The sequence below is a fragment of the Mastigoproctus giganteus genome, chromosome 2 (genome assembly GCF_048544385.1).
Source record: "Mastigoproctus giganteus isolate SK-2022 chromosome 2, ASM4854438v1, whole genome shotgun sequence".
NCBI classification, from domain to species: domain Eukaryota; kingdom Metazoa; phylum Arthropoda; class Arachnida; order Uropygi; family Thelyphonidae; genus Mastigoproctus; species Mastigoproctus giganteus.
Genome location: NC_143576.1, coordinates 144,184,280 through 144,212,251, shown reverse-complemented (window position 1 = coordinate 144,212,251; position 27,972 = coordinate 144,184,280). Strand labels below are relative to the sequence as shown.

At 34.8% G+C, this 27,972-nt stretch overlaps 1 protein-coding gene across 1 annotated transcript in view; it reads left to right on the top strand.

Annotated features, from left to right (window-relative positions):
* Positions 1-27,972, top strand: part of LOC150089632 (kinetochore protein NDC80 homolog) — a 110,606-nt gene that overhangs the window by 38,494 nt on the left and 44,140 nt on the right. The window contains exons 5-8 of the mRNA XM_090390058.1: positions 4,554-4,739; positions 10,291-10,365; positions 12,289-12,379; positions 27,361-27,455. Of these exons, the coding sequence (XP_090246184.1) occupies positions 4,554-4,739; positions 10,291-10,365; positions 12,289-12,379; positions 27,361-27,455 (447 nt within the window). The remainder of the gene's footprint in view (positions 1-4,553; positions 4,740-10,290; positions 10,366-12,288; positions 12,380-27,360; positions 27,456-27,972) is intronic.

Here is a 27,972-nt window from a genome sequence, read left to right as displayed (position 1 = left end):
GTAGTACATTGCAGGAAGATGTAAAAGTTTTGTATCATAGGGAATATTAAAGTGTAAATAATTTGATAACTGTCAACTGCATTATATCTTGAGAATAATGTTTTCCAGATATATGATAACTTAACACACTAATGCTGACCTTTCCATGTTCAGATATGATTTTCTCCTTCAATTTGCCCTGTTTTTGCGATATTCAATGTAGATGGCTGATCCCCCCCCCACACACACAGAGAAATCAAAACAGAAAAGGTGTGTGATGATTAAGTGGTCATTCAAAGGACTCTCACTGTCCAATCCATTTAAAAAGTTCCAAATGACTATAACAACATGTGGTGGTGAGGCATGTTTCTTCTGGAACCACAGCTTTGCCAGTTTTTCTTAATGCCTATTCTAGAACATTGTCCAGAATGGGCATTAGGAAAAGATTTGCAGATATGTTTTGTCTTTTATATTGCCATAAAAAAAAGTGTGAACCAATTACCCAATCTACCCACACCACAACCCATTGATCATTTTGTACTCAAGTTGGCCCTATCTGGTGTGGTTATTGTTCAATAGTGTGTATATTGCTGCTGCTGCTGTGGTAGTTCAGTGCTTTGTCATTGATATTTGTTGCCTTGGCAAAATTTAATTTAGTGATCTGTATCATTACTTTGTAGTTCGTGAATCCATTTGTCTTTGTAATTGTGGATATCGTATTTCTTGAGAATTGGGGATCAACTTCCTGTTTCTTGTTGGTTTTTCAGAGAACTCTCACGTACCTGCCATATTTCACATTAATTCAAGTCTGTGTTGCTGTTTTTTTTTTTTTTTTTTTTTTTTGTGGACTTACTGTATTTAATGAGATGCACTTAAAAGCTGACATTAGATAGCTCTGCTCTAATGACCATGTGCCCCTATAAAGGCATTAAGTGAAAAAAAAAAAAGAAAAAAAGTGGATATAATGCATAATGTTTTCATTTCTATCTGATTTTTGTAATAGATATAATTTTTACTATCTTGAAAGCTATATTGCCTCTGCTGCCATGTATCACATCTTGCACATACAGGATAGCCCGTGTGCCATTTTTGTTGTAAGCAATTAGTGCATGATTTAAATTTAGGCAATTACAATCAAATGTTTTCATTTGTAACATTAAAAAGGCAGATTTGGTTATGTCTCTGAGATTATTGATTGAAGAAAGGAACACTAATTACTGTGAAAAATAATACAGCAAATTAACAATTAGGATTTATAATGGGCAAGGTGCAGTTCTGCTGCCTGGGTGCTAAGGTACTCCAATATTCAAAATAAAATCATAAAAATAAGAAAAAAACTTATTTCAGTTGTATCCATCGAGAGATTGAGTGTCCCTATATGATCCAAATGCAAAAATAAAAAATGACAAACTAAAGTCACTAACGTAATGTCATAGTCACTGCTCTCTATTTTTAAAATAATAGCATGTAACACAAAATTCAAATTTAAATGTCAACCTAGCCAATTGTCAGGTCTGAATCAAACACAAATTAGCCTTCCTCTAGATCTGTGTTGTGCAACTCCACCGCTAATTGCCACATATAGAAAAATGTGTGGTGAATTTTTTCCATTACAATTTTTATTTTTTATTATTTTTTTAATAAGATGTATTCCATTTATTATTATTCAAGTAATTTTTCAGGGATATTATAAATCAATTAATATTTATTATTTATTAATAACCATAAATAATTAATAATTATTTATTATGTATATTCCAGTTAGCACAGTTCGTAGTTCAGAGAATTCGGCATACTGCACTAAATTTTATGACTATAATAAACATGCACTATAGTCGCAGTGGTATTTGTTTTTAATGGGAACAAAGTGAGATTTAAATTGAATTGCTGTAAAAGAAAATGTGTATGTTGAAGAGCAACTTGAAATTGAAGTACTGAACAAATATACTTCATTCTTTCTCCATATAACAAATATGGAGGCAGAACTACGTTGTTTATTAACAAACTTTGCCGGATACGGAACTCCTAGTAAGCAGAAAATCATGATAGATATCACATTCAAATTTTTAAAAGCTAAATACATGTAGTCCTCGATTAGTGCCAATCACTGACCACAACGGCATTTTTATTTATTTTTGCTTTTTTTTACAATTTTTTTTATAAATTGAAAGTTTAAAATCGTCAGGCAAAATTTATCGGCATCATACTGTGCTATGTATCATGCGCTGTTCATGTGATTTAGGACAATCAGCAATTAGCGCATCCATATCAGAGACGAGAAAGATTCCCACCCTCAAAGTAGCCACTTGTGGATGCAGGTAGTAAAGGTCAATGCGGTGAAGCATTCAGTTGGTCGTTGTTTATGCTATTTACACGTATTGGAAATTTATTATGCTAACATTTTTTTATAATTGTGCTATTAATAAATTAAATAATAATAATGATAGTTGTGTGCAGTTTTTGGCATCATGTTATAGAGTTTTTAATTTAATAGAATAAAGAGACTCCATGTCTGGTAAAAGTAGTTCATTGATTCGAGTGCAATATTCGAAGGATGGAATCTGGTGAAAGCCACCGTAATGTGTAGGGCTATGAATATGCCTCCATCGACTATTACTACAACTATGAAGAATGCTAATAAAATAAAACAATCGATGCAAAGTGGTAGGTAAAATTTTTGGTGCCCGGAACCTAACACTGTGATTTCCGATTGACTCCATTATATAAAGGGTTCCGTTTGCGTCGATTCCGTTTGCACCAGTCCCCCCAGGAACCTAACCCCGATGTAAATCGAGAGCTACCTCTATTGATATTTTAAATTTTAATTCTGTGTTTTAGCAAATTTAAAATATTGAGTGAAATAGATTTTTAAAATGTAGTTTTTGTTTTTTTATTTCTTTACAGATTTGAACACAAAAAAAAAACAGAAAATTTTTGTGTGGCAAAAATGTTGATTGTTAATCTTGATTGTGGACACTGCTGATCTGGCTCATAATAAATTGGATGTAAATGTTGGACCTAGCCAGAATAAATTAAAACATAATAAAAAAAGAAAACAATATCTGAATTTGCTCGCCCCTGTAATTTTGCATAAGGGTTATGAAATTTGTGGTTCCTAAGAATTGTATATCCAAGGAGGGATGCCTCCATTTTATTGTTACATCATAGTTATTAATTGAATATTAAATTCATAAAGAAAATGTCATTCGTGTTTGCTTTATGAATGTTTTTTCATATGTACTTTCACAATTAGCCTTTTCTTTTCTTTTTTCTTTTTTTTTTTTGTATTGAGGTGCTAGAGTGGTTATTTCATTTAAGTATTAAGCAGTACAATTTTCAGAGTAGACCTGATAGTGGAGAAGAAACTGCAAGCTTATACAATGAAAATTCACTATAATGAATTTGTGGCCAAAATATATTTGTTATAATGATATATTGCTACTCTGTAATATAGTAAAAAAATGTCAATGATAGTTACATATTACAAAATTATAACAAAAGAAACATACTTATTAAATGCAATTTTATATTTTTTTAATGGAAAGTTCAAAATTTTTAAAAATGTTTCTTATGTTGTTAATTAAACAAAATTTATTAATTCTGTTGGAAAAAAGGAAAACATCATGAAACTATAGTCTCTTCCAAATTTATGAATCCATAATAAGTGCAACCATCAGTTGATACAATGTAAACAGTCTGGTTGTTTACATCCATACAAAACTGCAAAGAAATTTAATTTCAATAATGTTGGCACTTCATTATCATCATGTTTCACAAAATATGTAACTCTGCTTTAAACAATCCAGTGCCACTTTCAAAATTTTAAGACCTTAGGAAAGTAGAAAAACCAAAAGCCACAAAGCCTCAGATGAGGTTTTGTGGCTCAGATTCAGATAATCAATTATCTGCTCAGTTAGTAAATCATTACAGCATTGCCAGATGGTAAAGACCAAAGAGCAAAAGGTCTATGTCATATTGTTAAACATTTTCTTTTACAGATTTCATTATAATGATTATATTTTTTCTTAGGGGGATGAATTTTTCTTGCACTAAACTGATATTTTCGTTTCAGTGATATTTGTAAAAATGAAATATTTTTATATAAAAATGCATAGTAAATTGGCAGTGGTTGGAGATTAATTTCATTTTGCTGAATATTTTGTTACTCTGGTGTTTGTTATCTGTCATTGCACTGAATTAAGTTTATAATTATATTTCTTGATTTTTGCGATATATAGAAAACTATTTTTATAGTGTAGAAAAGTTGTGCAGTTAAGTCTTCGTATAAGAACCATTTAATTGTAATTTAATGGTCATATTTGTATATTTGAAACACAGAGTGCAACATATAATTTAATTTAAAATAGTTGAAAAATAGACAATATAGACTTTTTTTTTTCTGCCAAACAGCATATACTAGTTGAATAACAGTGAAACTTGCATAGTGAACATGACATGATAAAACTGCAAAGGGGTGTTTATTGCTTTTTTGCTATAGCAAATATACAAACTTACTTTTTGATTGCACCCTATATATTTAGATAAGAATGCTTATATAAAATTTATTTGTTCAGTTCTTGTATAGGTTATGGGATCCAAAGTATACAGCTTCTTCAAAAGTAGATGATGAAATATTACAAATTCTAAAGAACATTAAATATCCATTTAATATAAATAAATCAACATTGAGGACTGCAGGAGTACCTAATTCTTGGCCGCCTTTATTAGGAATTTTAATGTGGATGATTGATCTTCATAAGGTAATTATTATTTTGGATTTTTTTTTTTTTCAGTAATTTGTTGCCTTTTTAATTTTTAAAAGATCAAAGTGCTACTTCCAGTTTCATTCCTGCTGTCTTATAATTTCAAATGACTTGCAGTCAGATTATCTTATGTTACCTTGCATAAACCTTCAATATCCAAGAAAAAGGAAGGAGAGAGAAAAAAATGATGTAACCTAGTTACTAGGATATACACTGAGTGATCACTGAATTATGACCACCCCCATATGAAAACTGAATGCGAATGACCATGTGAGGTATGAGAGTGCGTAGTTAGTCAATCTACGTAACATAGATAAGGTGTCAGTGGTTTAGTAGGTAGTAAAATTCCGAGCGTGATGGGTAAAAGGAAGAATTTATTGGACTTTGATAAAGGACAGATTGTAGGTGCTCGACAAGCTGGTGCCTCGATTTCCCAAATGGCTGAACTGGTGGGGTGTTCGAGAGCCACTGTAGTTAAAGTGTACCAGGACTGGCATCAAAATGGTCAAACAACAACCCGATGGCAAAACTGCAAAGATCAGCGAAAGGTTGATGTTAGAGGTGAGTGCCGGGTCCAACGTCTCGTACAGGCAAACAGGTGCAGCACTGTTGAAGAGCTGACCATCCAATACAACATGGTCCAACCCAGAACAATATCTGGCATGACCATGTGTCGCATGCTCACACGTATGGGCTATACCAGCAGATGACCCCTACAGCATCCTCTCCTAACCAAGGTTCATCGGCATAAAAGACTTGCCTGGTGCAAAGAGCATGCAAGTTGGATATTAGAAGACTGGAAGAAGGTGTGCTGGTCAGATGAGTCACATTATTTACTCCACACCGTGGATGGTTGTGTAAGGATTTGGCGTAAACAACACGAGGCTCTTGATCCATCATGCATGGTATCAAAACTGCAGGCCAGTGGCGGCGGTTGTATGGTGTCTGGCAGGAGCATGGACCCCTAGTGCATGTGGACCAACGTATCAGTGATCTCTGCTGTCATCAACTGCTTGCTGACTGTGTTCACCCTGGTATGTTACACTTTTTCCCGAATGACGATGCTGTCTTCCAAGATGACAATGCACTGAGCCATTGGGCACTTGTGCAGAAATGGTTTGAGGAACACAGTTCTGACTTCCAGCATATCAATTTGCCTCTGAACTCCCCCGATATCAATCCCATAGAGCACTTGTGGGACACTATGGAAAGGCATATCAGGCGTCTGGATACACCAATCACCTCCTACCTGCATTGCTGCCCCATTACTCAGGTTGGTTGGCCATACCTTCCGAATGCTTCTGACATCTTGTTGAATCAATGCCAGGACGGATGGTTGCTGTACTGAGGGCTAAAGGAGGACCTACGAAGTATTAGTAGGTGGTTATAATTCAGTGATCACTCAGTGTATGACTGTATACATTCTCTTCTGTAACACAGAGAAAGAGAATGGGAGGGGGCAATACAAACAACTTGGAGGGAGATTGAAATGCTGTTTGAAAAACAGGCTTTTAATATCTAATTTTTATTAACTACTGTTATTGAAATGAATGCAAAACTCCCACAAAGTATTATTCTTTCCTAAAGTAAATGCTTATTCATCCTGTGTATCTGTAGTCCTATGGCTTTGTGAGAGGATATGTGTAGATCTCTGGAAACACCATGTAAAGGACATCTTTGCCAAGAAAACAAAACTTCTTATGTATATAGCTGAAAAGGATTAGTATTATGTAAGAGAGCATGCATTTGCTGATTTTTTAACCACTAAATTCTTAAAATGATAACTTGGAGTTTATTATTCCCTTCAAAAGATTTTGCAGTCTCATTATTGCTCTAATGAATGATTGTTTATCTGCTTAATTTGTAAGTTTGTTGATGGTAATAGTAAAGAATTACAGTAAACCCCCGCTATTCGCGTATTTGCGATCGCTGATTTAATATAAAATGAAACCTAAAAAAATGTGAATTTTAAAGCGCCGTGAATGTTTTCCGCCATAAAAAAAACATGGGCATGGCTAAAATTATCTTTCCTGGTCAAAACAGCGCCCAGTGGGTGGGGGGAGAGGGGTGACAAAATCGCGAGTATGGATGTTTCTCGCGCTAATCCTTGTTCAGTATGTGTTATGCGCTTGTCATGGAAGGTTTCGTCGTTTGCTTTTAATTTATATGCTTATAAATTGAATAAATTTATCAATTTATAAATTGATATGCTTACAAAAGTGATAAATCTACCATTTTGCAGTGTAAAACAGACTTTTTCAAGTGTGTTAACGGAAGAAAGTGACTTTATTGTGGACAAGTTCTTTCTAACCCGTACAAAAATATGGCTACGAATAACAAGGGAAATGTGAAAATATCAAAGAAGGTGATGACATTAGCGAATAAAATTGAGTTATTAGACAAAATTTCTAATGGTGAAAGTGTCTCCTCAGTGGCAAAACATAAAATCAATGAGTCAACGGTACGATCAATCAAAAAATCGGAAGAAAAAATCCGCTGTAGTGTCCGTGAAAACGTGTTAATTGCTTAAAAAATTTGCTCTGTAACTCGTGATGTTAAATTAGAAAAAATGGAAAAGGCTTTAAATCTGTGGATAGAAGACCGAACTCAAAATAAAATTCCGTTAAGTTCACTCATCATTCGTGAAAAAGCAAAACTCCTTTATCAACACTTTAGCGAAACTGGTGATAGCATTGGCGGGATAAGTTTTTTTGCTAGCAAAGGCACTGGTTTGAAAGATTTGTTTGAATTTTCTAATAAATATTACATTTAATATCAAATTGTTTCTTATTTTCATTTCGATGCCATTTGCTAGCATTTCACTATGTACTGTGTATGTACATAGTAATAGTATGAAGGTACGTAGACAAAATTTTAGACTAGTTTTTCTTATATTTTTCATACTTTGGAACGGAACCCCTTTATTACCATGGGAGCCATAACTCAGTATTCGCGTTTTCAGTGTTCACGAAATTTCTCAGGAACGTAACCCCTGCGAATAGCGGTGGTTTACTGTATAATAAATATAATTCATGATTGTATTCATTGTCAAAATAATTAAACTCTTCTGACTTAGTGATGGTTGTGCCAGAGTATAAACAAGAACATTTTTTTTTTTTTTTTCGTAATTAACCCATGGAAATATCATCTAACAAGTATAGAAAGCTGGACCATATCATGATCTTTACTTTATTTGTCCTTGTACTTTATTTGAAAAAATGAAAAGAAAAGATTCCATAGCCACACACCAGCAGAGTGGTGGTCCAAGAGGGCTAATTTGCAAGAGCACAATGTCTTGTATATAAGGTAATTACCTATCAATCAGCATTCAGAGAATTGGTAGACATTTCAGAATGGGCTCCAAGTTTCATCTAGAATGCACAAGGACTGTATCCTTATAACGTCCTGTATATACAAACTCATGAGGTGATGATGATGTGTACATTTTGGTTGCTGGCTTGTTCATACCTAATCAATGGCTGAAACTCTGAATTGTGTTATTCTTGGGCAAACATTGGTCACAAGGAATGGGATAATAAAGGACACGGTCAACCATATGGCTTCAGAAAATTCTCATTCCAATTTTCTAAGAAATTGGATATCAACTCCAGTATAGGCACTGATCTTTCGTCCTACATGATACACCAAATACAGGTGATCCCCGCTTAACGCTGATAATTCATTCCGGAAAAACAGTGTGCTAAGCGAATCCGTGCTAAGCGAGCGCCGCATTCCCATAAGGTAACATGTGTATTTGTGAGTTGCAGTCGGTGCCATAGGATATTTCCTAATCCTATTTCCTAATAAATGGTAGTGAAAAGATGCACAAATGTAATTTAATATATTTAATCAAAATATTTAATATTCAAATATTTGTACATATAAAATATTCTGCATTACATATGTATATAATTATGCGGTAACTACTTACGTATCAAAATTAAACTTAAAATCCCTATTAAAATCATGAATTTAATTGATCTAAATTGATTTTAATTGATGAATTTAATCATGAAAAATGTGTTGATTTTGGGTTGTACTTTGGCTTTCTTCCTGGTAAACTAAAAGGGATTTTAATTTTAAATCCCCCGCAGCGTTACCACCCAACAATAAAGTCAACCGATTCTTCACCACTTTGAAACATGGCATGTTTTTTCCTTCTTACAATATGAAACTTCTTTTAGGCATTTGTTTCCAAAAAAGTCCTCCTTCGTCTATGTTACAAACTTGTTGAGAAGTATAACACATAATACCCCTCTTCAATAATTTTAACAAGTTATTTTTTGAAAGTTTCGGTTCCTTGATCTGCACTTGTGGCTTCTCCCTGGATTTTAAACCTGTTCAACCAGCCCTTACTAGTTTTAAATGGTTCCACATTTTTTTTTATAATATTTAACTTAACTGAATTCTGCATTGGATATTATCTTCAATAAAATATAACTAAAGTTATATTTTATTGAATTAAAATAACTTTAGTTAAAGTCTCTCCATTTCAGTCCTAATAGCCGGCCTAATTGCAGTGGAACAGCTGTCTTTCCCGCTGCTAAAATTAATTCTTTATTTATTATAATTGTTCTTACAGTTAAACTTGCCAGTCCTAAATTATGGCACACATCTGCTTGTCATTGATCGGAATCGATTCGCTTCAAAACGTCTAATTTAATTTTCAAATTCAGTCTTTTTCTTACATTTATAGTCTTCGTACTGCATCCAGACATTGCTTTTTCATTCTTATCCGCCATTATTAATCTTTAAAAATGTAACTGCGTTGGTTGCATTAATTATGATTCAATTTTCGAGTAAACTGAATTACGAATTTTAACAAGTTTCTTCATCATCGCAGACATGATGACTAAATACTGTAATTTTTGTATTCTTCTCCTGTGAACTCTGACCTTATGTGGTCATCCCAGAGTAAAAAATTTCAACTTCCGAGGTCGTGGAACAAATTACCAAAAAACAATGTGTTATTGGGTTCACGATATGATGGTGTCTCTGGAACGGATTAAAATCGTAAAGCTGGGTACACTGTATTGTATAGCTACATGTGTGGTTTGAAATGCGGTATTTACGAATGTTTAATATTCATTTTTTGCAATTAATATTCATATTTTCGATTTTGTTGATACTTGATACTTTGAAAAAAAAAAAAAAAAAAAAAACCTGGAAACTCGTAAAGCGAAAACTGCCTATATTTTGAAAAAAATTTTTAAAAGTAACTTTTAAAAGAAAGAACAGAAATAATTGAATTAAAAATTAGACAGTGGTTTTAATGCAAGCTTTACTGTAATACACCACCACATAAGATGTGAATGATGCTTGTGACAAGAGGGGAGGTTACTTATATGGTGAATATATAATTAAGCACTAACTTTAAAGGCATTAAACAGAAGTTGACTTACATGCTGAGTCAAGTTGTATTCCAGAATATATGGTGTGTATTCCTTTGTTTTACTGGTTTCAAGACTGTTACCTACTCATGTTTGAGATGAAAGTAAAAATATCATAATTTGATTTGAAGTTAAAATATTTTTATTAATATCTTTAGTTTGTTGAAAAACTTGACATCTCATACTTCATTAAAACTCCGAGCGATTTTTCTGAAAGTGCTAAGACAAGAAAGGTAAGTGTATTTTTAATTTTTATGCACGCTTTAAAAAAAGAATCTCATATTTTATTATTTCCAAAATTTAGTGATAAAATTTGATATTTTGACAAAATTTTTTGTGTTTTCAAATAACTAGTAATATAGTTCATTGAATAGTGAAAATTCATCTCTTTTAAATTAGGTTTATTGTTACTTATTCAGCGTTACTTATTTGAGGTAATGCAATATCATGGCAACTTGTGAAGGTATTCACAATATGAGATATACTTGATGCCAATTTATAACTGCTTAAGTAGTTGGCTATGTACAGAAATGATGCAGTTGCATTAGCTTGTACATCAGTTAACTCCCTACGTAACCTGAGGCTTTGGCCCTAAACTATTCTGTAATCTAAATTATTCCACACCATCAGGCATTTCTCTTATTGTGGAGTTATATTTCACAATTGGGTTGTCATCATTGCAACACCAGGGTACCTGCCCACCCACTGATGAGGAGCCAATAAGCTCTGAAACAGTGCTGTATGGGTGATGGTATCCGCTGAGAATAAGTAACAATAGTCTTCTCCTATGGTAAAGCGTTACTTATTCGAGGTAGTGCAATATCATGGCAACTCATTGTAAAGGTATTCACAATATGAGATATACTTAATGATGCCAATTTATAACTACTTAAATAGTTTGCTACGTACGAAAATGATGCAATTGCACTAACTTGTATGTCAGTTAACTCCCTACGTAACTTGAGGCTTTAGCCCTAAACTATTCTGTCATCTAGTTTATTTAAAAATTTTGTTCCCAGTGGTGAGTTCCCCCACTCAGTCAGTTAGGGGCAGATTGAAGTCACTCAAATAAGACATTTACACTTATCTGCACATTCCATCTACATGTAGGGACACTCATCATGCTCTTCGTAACGTTCTGGTTTGTAATTGTGTGAGGGTACAAAAGTCCACACGCTTTGAGTGACCGTGGTTCAAGCCCACATGATGACTAAATACTGTAATTTTTGTATTCTTCTCCTGTGAACTCTGACCTTATGTGGTCATCTCAGAGTATAAATAGAAAATTGATGTATTTATTATACTTTTGTTTCCAACTAACTCGCATTACACAAATTCTGTGCTGGCATATATAACTTCTGAATCTGTGAAAATGTTTTTTGCATTCAGGCTGCTTTTCATAAGAAGCACGATTCCATCTCCCCCTTCTTCTTTCTGTATTCTTCCTAATTACAGTGCACTTTCCATAATGAAACTCATTATCCCCTATTTCTGTTTGACACACCACATTTTTGTCAGCCCTATTTTATCATCTTCAGTTCTAATCAAAAGTTCAAATTTCCTCATTTTATTGAAGTTATTTAATCTTGTTTCCCTATTGCTACATTTGAGACCACTTGTCAGTATTGGTTGGTGCGGCTTATTATAGTTATGGCATGTTGTAACAGAAGTCTTATTATGGGACTTGATGTCTCCTGTCAAATTATAAGCATCCATGCATTTCCCCCCACCACTAAGTTCATTAGTTTGTCTGACATCCATTTTAGTCTAAATCTTGAAAAATATCTCTTACTTGATATAAAATGCTTTGTGGTTTCTGTGATTACCTCTCTGAATACTTGAAACTTTATCACTCGGCATTTACATTTTTCAGAAAATCAGATCACATTATTTTAGCTCAGTGTGTTGATTTTCAGTTTATTAATGCATCATGGTAAATATGTTCAGTGTCTAGTTCCAGGATGGGCAATTTTAACATTTACATAAGGTATATAAATCATTTCATATGTTAAGCATGCTGGTTCTATAAACAATAGGAACTTTGGGCTTGTTTTGGCTGGAATACCTTGTATATAATGTATAAAACAATGCAAAACCCAGTCCATTATGAGAATATAAAACTTATTCTAGCAAATTTTTTTTTTTCCTCCCCTCAGCAACTCATGGACTTCATTGGTGTATCTTATTCTCTAGCTGATACTGAGAGTGAAGATCTCGAGGAAGAAGAGAACTGTATGGAGGAACTTGGTAAATTTATATATTTAAAAGTGTTCTGAATTATATGTTAATAAAGAATTCCAGTATTTACTTTCCCATGAAATCCTATGTCCCTCAGTTTATGAAATTTTAGGGTGGGAGAGGAAAGTAATATTTTGAGTTTGAGGAAAGGATAATTTGTAGATTTTTATACTGTTTTTTTCGAGTCTTTTTTCACCAACCTTGCGTAGAATTAAAACACCAGGGAAACTAAACTTTTGATAACTGATTTATAATAAGTCAAAATACCCGCATCTACAACAAATTTAACTTTATAATAAACTCTACATATAAATTATTAAAATCTGCTACATTACAATCAATAAAATGCATAAAATATACTGATTAAAACGATAAAAACCGTAGCTTTCAAAGGCTCAGCCTTCTTCTTCAGCGGTAAACCTTGCTATGCAGTACAACTTTAAATAACAGCAGGCTAACGGTACTCCTCACGTGTTTCCATTCTCGTGTGCTTAATTACCGCTGAAGAAGAAGGCTGAGCCTTTGAAAGCTACGGTTTTTATCGTTTTAATCAGTATATTTTATGCATTTTATTGATTGTAATGTAGCAGATTTTAATAATTTATATGTAGAGTTTATTATAAAGTTAAATTTGTTGTAGATGCGGGTATTTTGACTTATTATAAATCAGTTATCAAAAGTTTAGTTTCCCTGGTGTTTTAATTCTACGCAAGGTTGGTGAAAAAAGACTCGAAAAAAACAGTATGGATATACCCAACCGCAGAGGCCTGTTTGGAGAATTGTAGATTTTTGTTTAACAAAAAAACCTTTGAAAAAAATTTATGTAAGTTTCCAGCCATGTTGTTTCCAACCAAATATAATATCTTTTACAGCTAATAGCAACTTAAGAAGAATGAAATCTGTTTATAACCATCTTAAAAAAAAAAAAAAAAAAAAAAAAAATTAAGCAGTGAGCTGCACTTATTTCAATGTAAATATGGTAGAATGTGAATAATTTATATTGAAGGATTGATCACCGAATTTACTTTGAATAGTTTGATCAGAGTTGGTATACTATTGGGTAAGATTTAAAGTATTGCCTTGTAATATTTACTTGTTTATTTAATAAAGGCCTCCCTCCCTCCCCATCTCTGAGGTAGGGATTTTAGGCCTTAAAGTGAGTGATTTAATTTGGCAATAAATGTTTCTGAAAATCTGGCTGGGGTTTAAAGATATTTGCATATATATGTTAAGAAGTTGTGCTGTGATTACACATTTAATATATTTCTACAGAACATTTGCAAAGTAGTCATTTTACTTTACTTGGAGGTATGCCAGATTCTCTGTTCAAGTTGTCTGTGATATTTGTGATCCAAGTGGATCACAGAATGCTGTTGGAGGTTGGTTATGAGGATCAAAAATAAAGTTCTAGTTTAAGTGGTTAGTTGGTAAATTCCCATTCCAATTACATGCTTTTTTTTATTTATATCTCCTATTTATATTATTTCATTCAATTTTTTTGTCAAATTGATCAAGGAAAAGTTAAAAAGAATGCTTACATCCGGGTTTGATCATGTACCTAGAGTAATTAAAATATATACATGAAACACTTTTATCCATTACATTACTTGTTTATCTGTTATCATTATGCCTATAATATTCTGATTTACACTTTTAGTCTTTTGTGCAGATACATCAGTTGCATAATTTCATATTTAAATATTAATTAATTTAAGTTCTGATATCATTAGTAGAGGCATATGATGCAAGAAAGCAAGCTTATACAGCATCAGCTAAAAAAAACCCTTCCCACTTCACTGATCCATTCATTCCAAATGTTTGTCAAGTTCTGCCTCGAATTTATTTAAGCTATTGACTTCCACAACAACAGATGGAAGCTTGTTCCAGCAAACATCACCTGCTGGCCAGAGGCAAATTTCTGCACATCTGTTCTACAACTGTCTTTCCTCAGTTTGAATCCATGCCCTCTCAGGTTTGTAATCTGAGCAAGAATCCCATCAGCATTGAGCCTGCTCAATCCATTCAAGGCCTTATACGCCTCAATCAGGTTGCCTCACAGGTGCCTAGTCTCCAGAAGCTGCAATCTGCAGAATTTAAGCCTTTCTTCGTAAGAGCACCCCTTTGTTCTCCCCACCAATCTTGTTTTCCTTCTCCGTACTCGTTCTAGCAGCTCTACATCCTTCCTAAAATGAGGCTTCCAGACCTGTATGCAGTACTCAAGGAGTGGCCTGACCATTGCCTTATACAAGGGGATAATCACCTCCTTATCCCTGCTTGCAAAATTCCTGTATATCATTGACAAGACCCCATGACTGACTTTAGCAGCCTGTCTGCACTACTCAGAAAACTTCATATCTGACTGTACAATTACCCCCAGGTCTCTTTCATTCTATACTACCCTGAGTGAACACCACCCAGTATATTTCTCTGTGGCTACTGCTACCCATATGCAGTATTGCAATGTTAATCTTCAGTTGCCACTTCTCAGTCTATCTGCCCAACTTTTCAAGATCCTGTTGCAGCAGCATACTGTCATTACTGTTATTAACAACCCGGCCAACCTTTGTATCATCTGCAAACTTTGACATTAAGCATGATATACCTTAATCAATATCATTGATAAATATACAAAACAACAATGGACCCAACACTGAACCCTGAGGGACACCACTAATAACATTAGTCCATGTAGAGCAGTATCCATTGATTACCACTCTGTCTTTTCCCACTTGACCATCCTTTTATCCATTGTAGCAACTTGCCCTTAATGCCATACTGCTCCAATTTGTACAATAGTCTTGCATGTGCAACAGTATCAAAAGTTTTCCTGAAATCCAAGTATATGATATCAAAATTATTTTTTGCATCCAGTTCCTTTGTGACCACGTCATAGTATCCAATCAAATTGATCAGGCAAGACTTCCCCTTAACAAACCCATGCTGTGGCTGAATTATTACTGCTGTCTTGTCTAGATGAACTTGCAATGCTGCTTTAACCAGTGGCTCCATTATTTTCCTCGGAACAGAAGTCAAACTAATAGGTCTGCAATTACTCATGTCACTCTTTGATCCCTCTTTGTGAATTGGAGATACATTTGCACATTTCCAGTCCATGGGGGGCACCTCCTGAGTCCAAGGATGCTCTTATAATTACGGCTAAGTGTTTTCTTATTTCCTTTGCCACCTCCTTTAATATAACTGGATAGATCCCATTTACCCAAGGTGCCTTTCTTATGTTTAACTTCAACTATTCTCTTCCAGTTTCCTCTCAGTTATCACAAAATTGTTTAACTCCCTGTTAGAGTTTGATAAACATCTGGCCCTCTCCTCATCGAATAGCTCCTCATGTGTGAATGTAGATGTAAAATACTCATTTAGTTTAGCAGCTATCTGAGAATGATCATCCACAGTCAAATCATTGATATCAAGTGGACCAATCTGATTCTTCCCCTCCCTTTTAGAATTTATATAAGTAGAGAAGTCTTTGCCAAAGATTTCTCATAATCTGCCTTTGCTTGCCTAACCTCCTTTTTGACTTAATTACAGAGTAGCTTGTTTCTACTTGTTCTACTGCATAGAACTTAAAAAATGTGAGACCACTGTAGTCACCTTTACAAAAGCAAAAACCCTTCCCTTTACCCCTGATGTTAGTTATCTTTAAGTAATTCCCACATCAGTACACTGTGATTACTGCCACCTAGTGGTTCCTTTATCTGTAAATTCTTAATGCACAAATAATCACTGGTGATAATCAGATCAAGTGTTACTCCCTCTTGTTGCCTCTCTAACATGCTGCTGTAGAAAACAATCATCCAATAAATCCACAAAAGCCTTGCTAGTATGTGAGTGACCAACCCACAAATTGCAGTCCAAATCTGGGAAGTTAAAATCCCCCATTATAAGACACTCTGATTTACTGGCCCACTCTATTTCTCTAATATAATTCTTCATTGTACTCATCAGAGTCATTAGGCCTATAACAAACTGCTACCCTCATTTTTGCTTTCTCAGTGCTTATAACACATCAAACTAGCTCAATATTGCACTGTCCATCTAGGTCACCTGGATGTTAAGATATATAAAATTTTCCTTAGATTTTGTGTGTATCTTAACTAACAGCATAACCCCGACTCCCTTCCTATCCTTTCTGTACACATTGTAGTCCCCAAATTCCAATTCTGCATTCCTTATATCTGAGTGACATTATGTCTCTGATATCCCAAAAATATCTATCTGCCTTGGATGTCTTAACCAGCACTTCAAATTCATCAAATTTATTTACTATACTCTTAGCATTGGTGTACATGCAAGTATACATGCACCTGTTCTTACTCTAACACAGCCCATGTATTTACTTCTTTCATGACTCCCAGCAGTTCCTGAAATCCCCAGAAACTTGCTTTCCAGGCTGCTGCTCATTCCAATAGAAGTAGTGCAAGAATCATTTCCACCTCTGCCTGCGTCTATTGTTAATCTATTAGTCTGTGAATATTAACTCAATTCCTGGTTGACTTTTTGAGTGGTGTATATTATGTTTGTTGATGCAAAACTCAAAGCCTGTGTTGTGAACATTTGAGAACAGTTTTGATCCTTGTGGTAGAATTGCTGTTCCACCCCCACGCTGGGTGGAAAAGACCTGAGTTCGAGTCCTCTTGATGACGTGCGGAATTTTTATGGGCTTTTTCACAATGTGGTTGAGTTAGTTGGTCTCAGGTGAGGGTAGTGTGGTTTTTTTCTCCCCGAAATTAGGATTTTTCATCTGACAAACAGAAAATCAACTACAGAACACATGCAATTTACAGACATTATACCCGGAGCAATATGGCCTATTTGCTGATGCTCCCAAAATCTTACTACAACAACAGTTTTGATAATGTATAATAGATCAGACAATTTTTAAGGTGCATTTGCAAATGTATAAGGCACCCATTAGCTTTATTATGTCTGTTCATCCTTGTGTAACATTCCACTCCGATTGAGTGGATTTTTTGTGAAATCTTATATTTGGCTCTTTAAATTTCATTAAAATCAGACAGATATAAATCTGATTTTTAATTAATTATAAAAAAAAAAAAAATGACATAACACTATGCCCGTGTTGAGAAAAAACACATTAAACAAGATTCATCTCTCATAAAAATAACTGTTGCTGTATTTGGTTTGGTTTCTGGACAACAAAACAGTGACGTAAATGTAAGTACTTGGCAACACAGCACATGGCTTATAGTGCTCTGGATAGCGTTATCTCTGCCTTCTTTATTCTTATTCATTTTCTTGATTGTGTGTGCTGATGCCAGTCAAATGAACAAAGTTTTCCCTGTTGTAATATAATTCAGTCTTACTGCATAAAATTTTCTTTTACATTTTCTAAATAAATTTAAATCCAGCTATGGCTAATGCTAAGAAGAGAAAATAAATGATTAAATTGTGTTTCCAAAGTAAGTACCTGGATGATTTTTTGTGTGAAATGTTGAAGTTTGTCATGTTTGCAATCGAAAACCAATTTCAAAGTGCTCAACAACAAATTTTCTTCAAAAGTGCGGCATTACAATCATATTGCAGCGTACGAGTAGAATATTGACCATGAAAAGGTTAACTAGTTTCATAGCATAAAATACTGGGCTTGAAGAATACCTTTCCAATTTACTGTGCATTACTGAGTAGTTCACAAATCGAGTGCACGTGCCCTGGTGCTCCTACCCTAAATCTTAATCCCACCTTGCGTTCTGCATACAAGTCTGGAGGCTTCACTTTAGGAAAGACGTTGAGCTGCTGGAACAAAAACAGAGAAGGGCATTAAGATTTGTGTGGGAAAGAAAGGAAGCTCTTACCAAAAATGCTGCACTTCTGGAAATTGCAGCATCTGAAGATACGTGCGAGGTGATCTGATTGAGGTGTTTAAGGCTTTGAATGGTTTGAGCAAGCTCAATGCTGGAGTTCTTCCTCTTGCTCAGATTATGCACGTGAGGGGCATAAATTGAAGAAAGACAGTTGCAGAATAGATATACGAAAATTTGCTTTTAGCCAGCAAGTGGTTGATTGCTGAAACAAACTTTCATTTGTCGTTGTGGAAGTTGATACTTTAAATAAATTCAAGGAAGAACTGGACAATTTGGAGGGAATGGATAAGTGAAATGGGAAGTTTTTTGTTTTTTTTCCCTTTTGGCTGATGCTATGTAAGTTGGCTTTCTACTAATGCTAATACAAGAATTTGTACTGTATTTATTTATTAATTTAAGTGCAACACACATTTAAATTATATCTTGAAAAGGTCTCTCAGTTTTTCTGTATACTTTGATTATGCTGTTTCAGAAATTTGTCTTTTAGGCTTTTTTTTTTAGCCTTATAGCAATTTTTTTACTATGTAGGCTATAAGATATATAGAGAAAATGTTTCTTTTTCTTTATAAAATTAATCAGATCATCATGACAGGAAATAGCTTCTGCCATGGTCACTTTCTTATTCTCATTAACTGGCAAATTATTGTCTTCACTGTCATTTACTTTGAGACTTAAAACAATATTGATAATTTTAATTATCAATCAGTTACAGTTTGAGGAATGCAAGCATTTTTATCACAGTCAGCCATTCTTCTACTCTTCACTCATGTTGGACGGTATTGCTTAATCCCTTTACATAACTTGTTATTCAACAAGTTTGAGTGGTTTTTTAGGTATTACAATCCACGAAGAACAGAATCACAAGCCTCATGAGTGAACATCATCACTGGAAATATATTGTGCTAACTGCAGGTTTAACATTATTCCAGCCTTGCATTATGAACCTTATTGCTTCCTGCAATGTGACTAATTTCTTGAAATTATTATAAATTTACAACTCACTAGTCCTCATCAACTTGCTGTGACATGTGATTATGCCCTGATTGGCTGGATCAAAGAGGTATAGTTTGGTGGCAAATATGTAAAACATTAGAAACCAACCTAATCTGATGATATGGATCAAAGTAATACTTGTACTCACCTCAAATTCTCATTTGTTGTCACAATAGCCAGTGTTGGAAAGATGTTCTGAGGGTAGCAATGTTTCAAATGAGTGGGAAGATAAAGCTAGGGAAACAAGCCTAAATAATTTCAGGGTTTTGTGTCAGGGTAGTAAACTATAAAATTAGTCATTGTGTTTACAGTAATATGAATCAATAAAATGGCCGATTTCAAACCCCTGGTTAGGACAGCTAATGTTGATATAATAGGGCTAACAGAAATGTGGTGCCACCCAGAAATTGAGAATAATGAGTTTCACTATGGAAAGATATTTAGGAAAGATAGGAAAAATAGAAGGAATGATGGGATCATGCTTCTTATCAAAAGTAGCCTGAGTACAAAAAGAGCTTCAGTATTGGTATTAATAGTGGCAATTGATGCAAGAAAGCAAGCTTATACAGCATTAGCATCATTTCACCTATCCATACCTTCCTTAAGTTTGTATAGTTCTTCCATTAATTTATTCAAACTATCCACTTCCACAACAATGGATGGAAGCTTGTTCCAGCAGTCAACCACCTGTTTGCCAAAGGCAAACTTCCGCACATCTATTCTGCAACAATCCTTCCTCAGTTTCAATTTATGTTCCGTCATGTGCATAGTCTGAGCAAGAAGAAGAATCCTACCAGCATTGAGTTTGCTCAAACAATTCGAAGCCTTATACACCTCAATCAGATCAATCTGATCAGGTATCTAGTCTCTAAATGTTGCAATTTGCAGAAATGAAGCCTTTCTTGGTAAGAGCACCCCCTTTGTTCCCAGTCTTGTTGCCCTTTTTTGTAGCCATTCCAGCAGCTCTACATCCTTCTTAAAATAAGGTCGAGAACTGTACGCAGTACTCAAGATGTGGCCTAACCTGCTGTATACAATGGGATAATCACCTCCTTATCCTTGCCAGCAAAATTCTTGTATGTCATTGACAAAACCCCATGAGCTGTCCAGGCAGCCTATCTGCACTGCACTGCACTGCACAGAGAACTTCATATCAGGCTGCACAATTACCCATCCCTCCAGGTCGCTTTCCACTACCCTGATTGTAATACCACACAGTTGACATGATAATCTGTAATTACTGCTACCCATATGCATTTGTTGATGTTAAACTTCAGTTGGCATTTCTCAGCCCATCTGCCTAATTTTCCTGGATCTTATTGCAGCAGCATACTTTCATTACTGCTATTAACCAACCTTCCAAGCTTTGTATCATCTACAGCACGACAAAAGCTGTCCTGAATTCAGACATGTTGTATGCTATTATAGATGCTGTACGGTGTGAGATAGTCGGAAGCAAAAGTATAATGAGAGTGGGAGTAATCTACAGGCCAGGTGATTGTGAAGATTATGATGAGAGCCTCTACATGCAAATGGAATGGGCAAGTAAACATGAATGTCTTATTATGAGTGATTTTAATTTGCCTCTAATTGAGGAGGAAACTCAACATGGAGGACAAAATTTTTAAATCAATTAGATGATTGTTATTTGTATTAACATGTCAGGGATAGTACTGAGTAAAAGAATATTCTAGACCTGATCATTACCCATGAACCAGATGATATAATAGGGCTGACAGTACCAGTAGCAGGAAGTGATCACAGAGTTCTACGGTGGATGAAGAGAGAAGTAGCAGTAATTAAAGGCAAAGGAATGGATTATAATTTCAGGAAAGGAAATTACAACAGTTTAAGGCACTACATGGCCTCAATTAACTGGGTAGATATCTCACAGAGAGAATACAGTTGAATTATGGTATACCTTTAAAACAATTATAGAAGCCTTGAATGTGTCTATACCATTCAAAAAATACTCCACCAGGATTCCAAGTTGGATGAATGAAGTTGCCAGATTAAAAAGACAGCATGGAAAAGTTTCAGAGCAATAAAAATTTCTGAAGCCTATAATAGCTACAAATTGATCTGTAATAGTGCCACAGAAAAGGTTAGGCTGGCAATGGCAGATTATGAGCAATCACCTTCTCTCCACTTTTTGCTCTCTTTCTGGCAAAGAGAACAAAGAGTAGGGATAAGGAATTCTTCACATATATTAATGCAAAGAAGAGAAGGACAAACCAGATCAGACCCCTTATGTAATGGACATTGGATAGTATTAGATATGCCAACCGGGCTAGCCGGGTGGGTAAAGTGCCTGCCTGGCAACCCAAAGATCGCGGTATTGATTCCCGCCTCGGGCTTGGATCAAAGTACTACAAAAACCTTGGGAGGTGCATTATGGCCACAGAAGCCTATGTGCCAACAACTTCCAAAAAAAAAAAAAAAAAAAAAAAAAACATTAGATACCACAACTAATGTTGCAGATGAACTCAACAGTTATTTTGCTTCAATATTTACAGAAGAAAAACCCTTTATGTCAATGAGAAATCATGAGAAAGAAATTGAAAAATATGTAATTAACGATATTGAAATTTCACATGATTATTTAGAGAAAAACCTTTTGAGCCTTCAGGCGAGTAAGTCTCCTGGGTTGATGGCATATGCCCTATAATTTTAAGGGATGCAGCAAGTGAATGCATTGGATCATTGAGGCTAATTATGGGAGCATCATTGGATTCAGGAGAGATTATGTTGGATTGGAAAAGTGTCGGTGTATCTCCAATACATAAGGGCGGTTCTAAGAGTGTAGTGGGAAATTAACGACTGGTCAGTCTAACTTCAGTAGTATGGAAAATCATGGAGGCAATGATCAAGGATGGAATTCAGGATCATTTAGTTAGAAATGGAATTCTGAAGGATATTCAGCATGGTTTTATAAACGAAAAATCATGTTTAACAAATCTGGTTAGCTATTTTGACAGGGTCACTCATGAGCTGGATTTAGGGAATAATTTTGACATTGTTTATTTAGATTTTAGCAAAGCATTTGACTCAGTCCCACATGAGCAGTTATTTTATAAGCTGGAACAGGTTGGAATCACAGAGAAAATCCTTAGATGGATAGCAGGCAGGATGGCTTCGAGGCAGAGGGTTGTGATAAAAGGTTATTCCTCAGATTCAGTTAATGTAAGATGTGGGGTTCCCCAGGGATCAGTATTGGGTCCAGTGTTGTTTCATTTTCTCAAATGACATCAATAAAGGGATAGAATGCATTATGTTTAAATTGCAGATGTTGTAAAGATTGGTAGAGTAGTTAATGGTCACCACCAAGCAGAGCATCTTCAGAGTGACCTAGATAGACTTCAGGGATAGTCAGAAAAGTCTCAGCGTTTCTTTAATCCAGCAAAGTGCAAGGTCTTACACCTGGGTAACAGTAATCCCAATATAACTTATACACTTGGTGGAGTTGAACTAAAGTCAATAGTGAAAGAAAAGGGCTTGGGAGTTACGACATTTTCAGATCATGAAGTTCTCTGAGCATTGCAGACAGATTGCAAGGAAGGCTCATGGTGTCCTATGGATGGTTTATTGAACATTTGATAGTAGAGATAACGTCATAATCCCATTATACAATTGGCCCAACACCGAACCCTGGGGGACTCCACTAATAACATTAGTCCAGTGGTTATAAATGGATCAAGAGCATTGTCCATTTATAACTACTCTGTTTTCTCCCACTCATCCATCCTTTCAGCAGTCGTTTATGTGCAACAGTATAAAAAGCTCTCCTGAAATCTGAGTAGAGGATATCAAATATATATATATTTTTTTTGCATCCAGTTTGTTTGTCACTGCATCATAGTATCCAATCAGATTGGTCATACAAGATCTCCCCTAACAAACCTGTGCTCTGACTGAAGTATATCTGCACTCTTGTCTAGCTGGTCCTAAATTACTTCTTTAACCAGTCATTCCATTATTAAGTTAATAGTTTTGTAATTACTCATATCAGCCTTTAATCCCTTCTCGTGAATTGGGGATACATTCACACATCTCTAGTCCATGGGGACTTCTCCAGAATAGGATGCTCTCAATTATGATTAAGGATTTGCTTACCTCCTTTGCTGCTTCCCTTAATATAATTAGATAGATCCCATCCACCCAGGTGCCTTTTATGTTTAACTTCAACTGTTCTCTTCCAGTTTCCTCTCAGTTGTCATGAAATTGTTTAACTCCCTGTTAATTTGATAAACATCTGGTATCTCCCCCCCACCAAAGAATTCCACATGTGTAAATATAGATGCAAATTACCTATTTAGTCTATCAATATCGAGTTGACCAATGTGATTTAGCACCTTCCTTCTACTGTTAATATGAGTAAAGAAGTGTTTGCTGTTTTCTCCGCATTCTTTGCCAGAGACTTCTCATAATCTGTCTTGGTTTGCTTAACTTCTTTTGTGACTTCATTGCAGACTAGTTTATATTTACGTTGGTCTTCTATATCACCTGATAATTTATATGCATCCCATTAATTTTTCTTCTCTGCTATGTGTCTCTAATTCATTCTGACAACCATTTAGGGCTAAGCCATCTATATGGGCCCAACAACAGATGGACTAAGCTCCATCTGTTGTAGAAGTTGATAGCTTAAATAGATTCAAGGCAGAACTTGACAAACATTTGGAGCAAGTGGATGGGTGAAATAAGGGTGGTTTTTTTTTTTTTTTTGGCTGATGCTATATAAGCTTGCTTTCTTGCATCATGTGCCTATGGTAATGCTAAGCCTTAAACTGTATTTCTTAGTTGATGTGAAAAGCTTAGTCGCTTTTTTGATTACTTCCCAAGATGCTTCTCAATTGGAATTTGTTATTGGTAACAATATTAGTTGGTTCCACTGTACTAGAATTTAAAAATTGTCTAAGACCACTGTAGTCTCCTTTACGAAAGCAAAATCCCTTCCTTTTACCCTAGATGAAAGTTACGTCTTTAGTTAAATCCCACATCAATACACCATGATAACTGCCACCTAGTGATTCTTTTATCTGTCTAATCTTAACACACAAAGAATCACTGCTGATAATCAGATCACGAATATTGCACTCTCTTGTTGCCTCTAACATGCTGCTGTAGAAAACAGTCATCCAGTAACTCCAAGTGTCTTTCTGGTCATGTCATTGGCCAACCCATAAGTTTGTCAATATCTGAAAAGTTAAAATCTCCCATTACAAGACATTGTGATTTACTAGCCCACTATTTCTCTGTACAGTTGTTCATTATACTTATCACACACCAAAAGATTGCAAAAATTATGAAGAGACTCTCTACATGCAAATGGAATGGGCAAGCAAGTGTGAATGTCTTATGAGTGACTTTAATCTGTGCCTGATTGACTGGAATAAGTGGAAGGAAACTCAGCAAGGGGAACAAAATTTTAAATAAATTATTATAATTTGTAACAGCATGTTAGAGAAAATTCCTGGGGGGTGAGAATATTCTTGACTCAATCATTACTTACAATGGCATCATAACATTACTTAGATAACATCACAGGGCTTAAAGTACAGGACCATTGCCAGGTAGTGATCATGTAATCGTTAGTTGGAAGATGAAAAAGTATGATGCAATAAAAAATGTTAAAGTTGTAGAAAGACATTAAATGTAAAGGCACAGGTTTTAATTTCAGAAGGGGCTATGAATATATTTGAATTATGGAATACCTTGAAAGTAAAAATCAGAGAAGCCATGAATGCATATATACCATTATGAAAATATTGCACAAGGAGGATATTGAAATGGATGAATACAGAACTGGCTTTTGTGATAGAGCAGAAAAGGATAGCATGGACAAGTTACAGACTGATGAAAAGTACTGAAGCCTACAATAGCTACAAGTTGATCTGTAGCAGTACCACAAATAAGGTTAGTGTGGTAAAGGCTGAGTATGAGAAAGTACTAGCTAAAAGAGCAAAATATGGAGACAATGAATTTTTCATGTATTTGAATATAAAGAAGAAAAAAAATGAATCAGATAGGACCCTTCTATACTAGGTATGGAAAAACCTTAGATTACCCAGCTGATGAATTGACTAGGTACTTTTTTCATTAATCTTTACTAATGAAAGGCCCTTCATGCTGAAGATAGGCTGTGCAAATGAGTTTGAGAAATATGAAATTTGTGATTTTAGAAATTACTTCAAGAATGGTCAGAAAAGTGGCACCTGTATTTTAATGCAGCAAAATGTAAGATCTGACAGTTGGAAAATAGCAACCCAAAATAACTTGTACTCTTGGTGGAGTTGAATTAAAAACAGCAGAGGAAGAAAATGATTTGGAAGTTATGATACAAGTGGATGTGAAGTTCTCTGAGCAATGTAAACAAGCAGCTAGGAAAGCATGTGGTGTGCTGTTGATGATTTATTGAATAGCTTGCAGAGATCAATAGTCATAATTCCACTGTATAAGGTAATTGTAAGATCATACTTGGAATACTGTATCCAAGTATGGAGAGCTCATCTAAAAAAAGGCACGAGCTTCATTAAAGGGCGAGTTTAGCAAATAGGCGACCATATAAAGAAAGCCTATGATTATGTGGGTTACAAAAATTTGGCAGCCGGGCACCTTAGAGGGGGGCCTGCTTGAGGTTTAATGACAGTGTGCACTGCAGTAATGGCAGTGTGCTGCTGCAACAGGATCTAGAAAATTTGGGTAGATGGGCTGAGAATTGGCAACTGAAATTTAACATTGACAAATGCAAAGTACTGCATATGAGTAGAAGTAACCCTATAGGAATATAGCAACTATGTGATACTACACTTAGTGTGGTAGAAAATGAAAAAGACCTGGGAGTAATTGTGCAGCCAGATATGAAGTTTTTTGAGCAATGCAGACAGGTTGCAAGGGCAGGTCATGGGGTTTTGTCAATGATATACAGGAATTTTGTTAGCAGGGAAAAGGAGGTTATTATCCCTTTGTATAAGGCAATGGTCAGGCCATGCCTTGAGTACCGTACAGGTCTGGAGGCCTCATTTTAGAAAGGATGTAGATTTGCTTGAGCGGGTATTGCTCTTCTCTCAAGCATTTGCTTGAGAGAAGAGCAACAACATTGGTGAGGGAATAAAGGGGTCCTCTTACCAAGAGAGGCTTAAGTTCTGCAAATTGCAGTGGCTGGAGACTAGGCACCTGCGAGGTGATCTGATTGAGGTGCATAAGGCCTTGAATGGGTTGAGCATGCTTAATTCTGTTGGGATTCTTTCACTTGCTCAGATTATGAATCTAAGGGGGCATAAATTCAAATTGAGGAAAGGCATCTGTAGAATAGATGTGCAGAAGTTTGCCTTTAGCCAGCGGCTGGTTAATTGCTGGAACAAACTTCCATCTGTCGTTGTGGAAGTTGATAGCTTAACTAAATTCAAGGAGGAACTGGACAAACTTTTAGAGGGAATGGTTGTGTGGATTTTTTTTTTTTTTGGCTGATGCTTCATAAGCTCATATGCTTGTTTTTTTGCATCACATGCCTCTATTACTATTATTATTACAAGATTATAGGAAGTTTTCTTTTAGCCAGCGAGTTGTTGACTACTAGAACAAGTTGCCTCCGCAGGTAGTTGATGTTGATAGTTTGACAGAATCCAAAGGTCAGCTGGATAGTTACCTATGAGAGGGAGGAAATTGCATAATTTGTATTTTCTTATCTACCTTTTTTTTCTTTTTTTTTTTTTTTTGCTGGTTTCAGGAAAAGCAGTGGCTTCCTTGCACTATATGGCAATACTAATACTACACAATGTTATATATTATTTATAATGGCAATGGTTATATAAAAAAAATATATTAACATAATCAGTGAAAGACATATGAAACTACAGAATTCCAAAGCAGAATCCAGAAACATAACCAATATATTTTACTGTCTAATAACTGAAGTGTAGTCCTCACTATAAAAAAAAATTCATGACAACAAGTGTTTTCTTTATTATTTACCAAGTTTTGTAACACCAGTAAGTATTGTAACAATAAAATAATTGTTCATAATCGGTAATAGTTTAAAAAAAAAAAATAGTATTACTCATTAGTTGATTTGGCTCTTCTCTGAACATTTAATGTGATAAGCTATAGTAAAACAGTATTCTATGAATGATAAAAGCTTTATTTTTTTATTTACAGTAAAGCAGTGCTACTCAGAAGTAGAGGGAATAGAAGAAACATTTAAAGAAAAAGAAGAGTTGAAAATGAAGTTGGAGGAGTTGCAACAGAAAATGGTAAGACAGTTTTCTATTTTTATTTTAAAGAATCTGTTGTGAAGTGAAACACTCTTATACCATGTGTTACGATTAATATATTTATCAAAATGTTACAGTAAAATTGAAACCACTTCAATATATACAAAATTGGAAATGTTTCAAACTTCTCTACTTGTTATGCCTATAGAGGAATTACAAATTACACAGAAGATATTTAAATTATAGAATTAAACAGGTAGAGTGCTACAGTAGAGATAGTGCAACAAGATAACCAATGTAATTATAATATAATAACAAGATAACTAATAAAAACTAATAAGTCTATTCAAAATGACAAGGTCAAGGATAAACTAATAGTAGTGCAAAAGGAATAATACTAATAAAATCAGGAAGATAAAACCAATGCCATCGACAGAATTAAAAAGTGAGAATGAAGAGAAATGGACAAGGAATTACACTAAGCTTAATTTTCTGTAATGATTAAATAAATTTAATTATTACAGAACATTTATTATGAATTATTATTATAAAGACA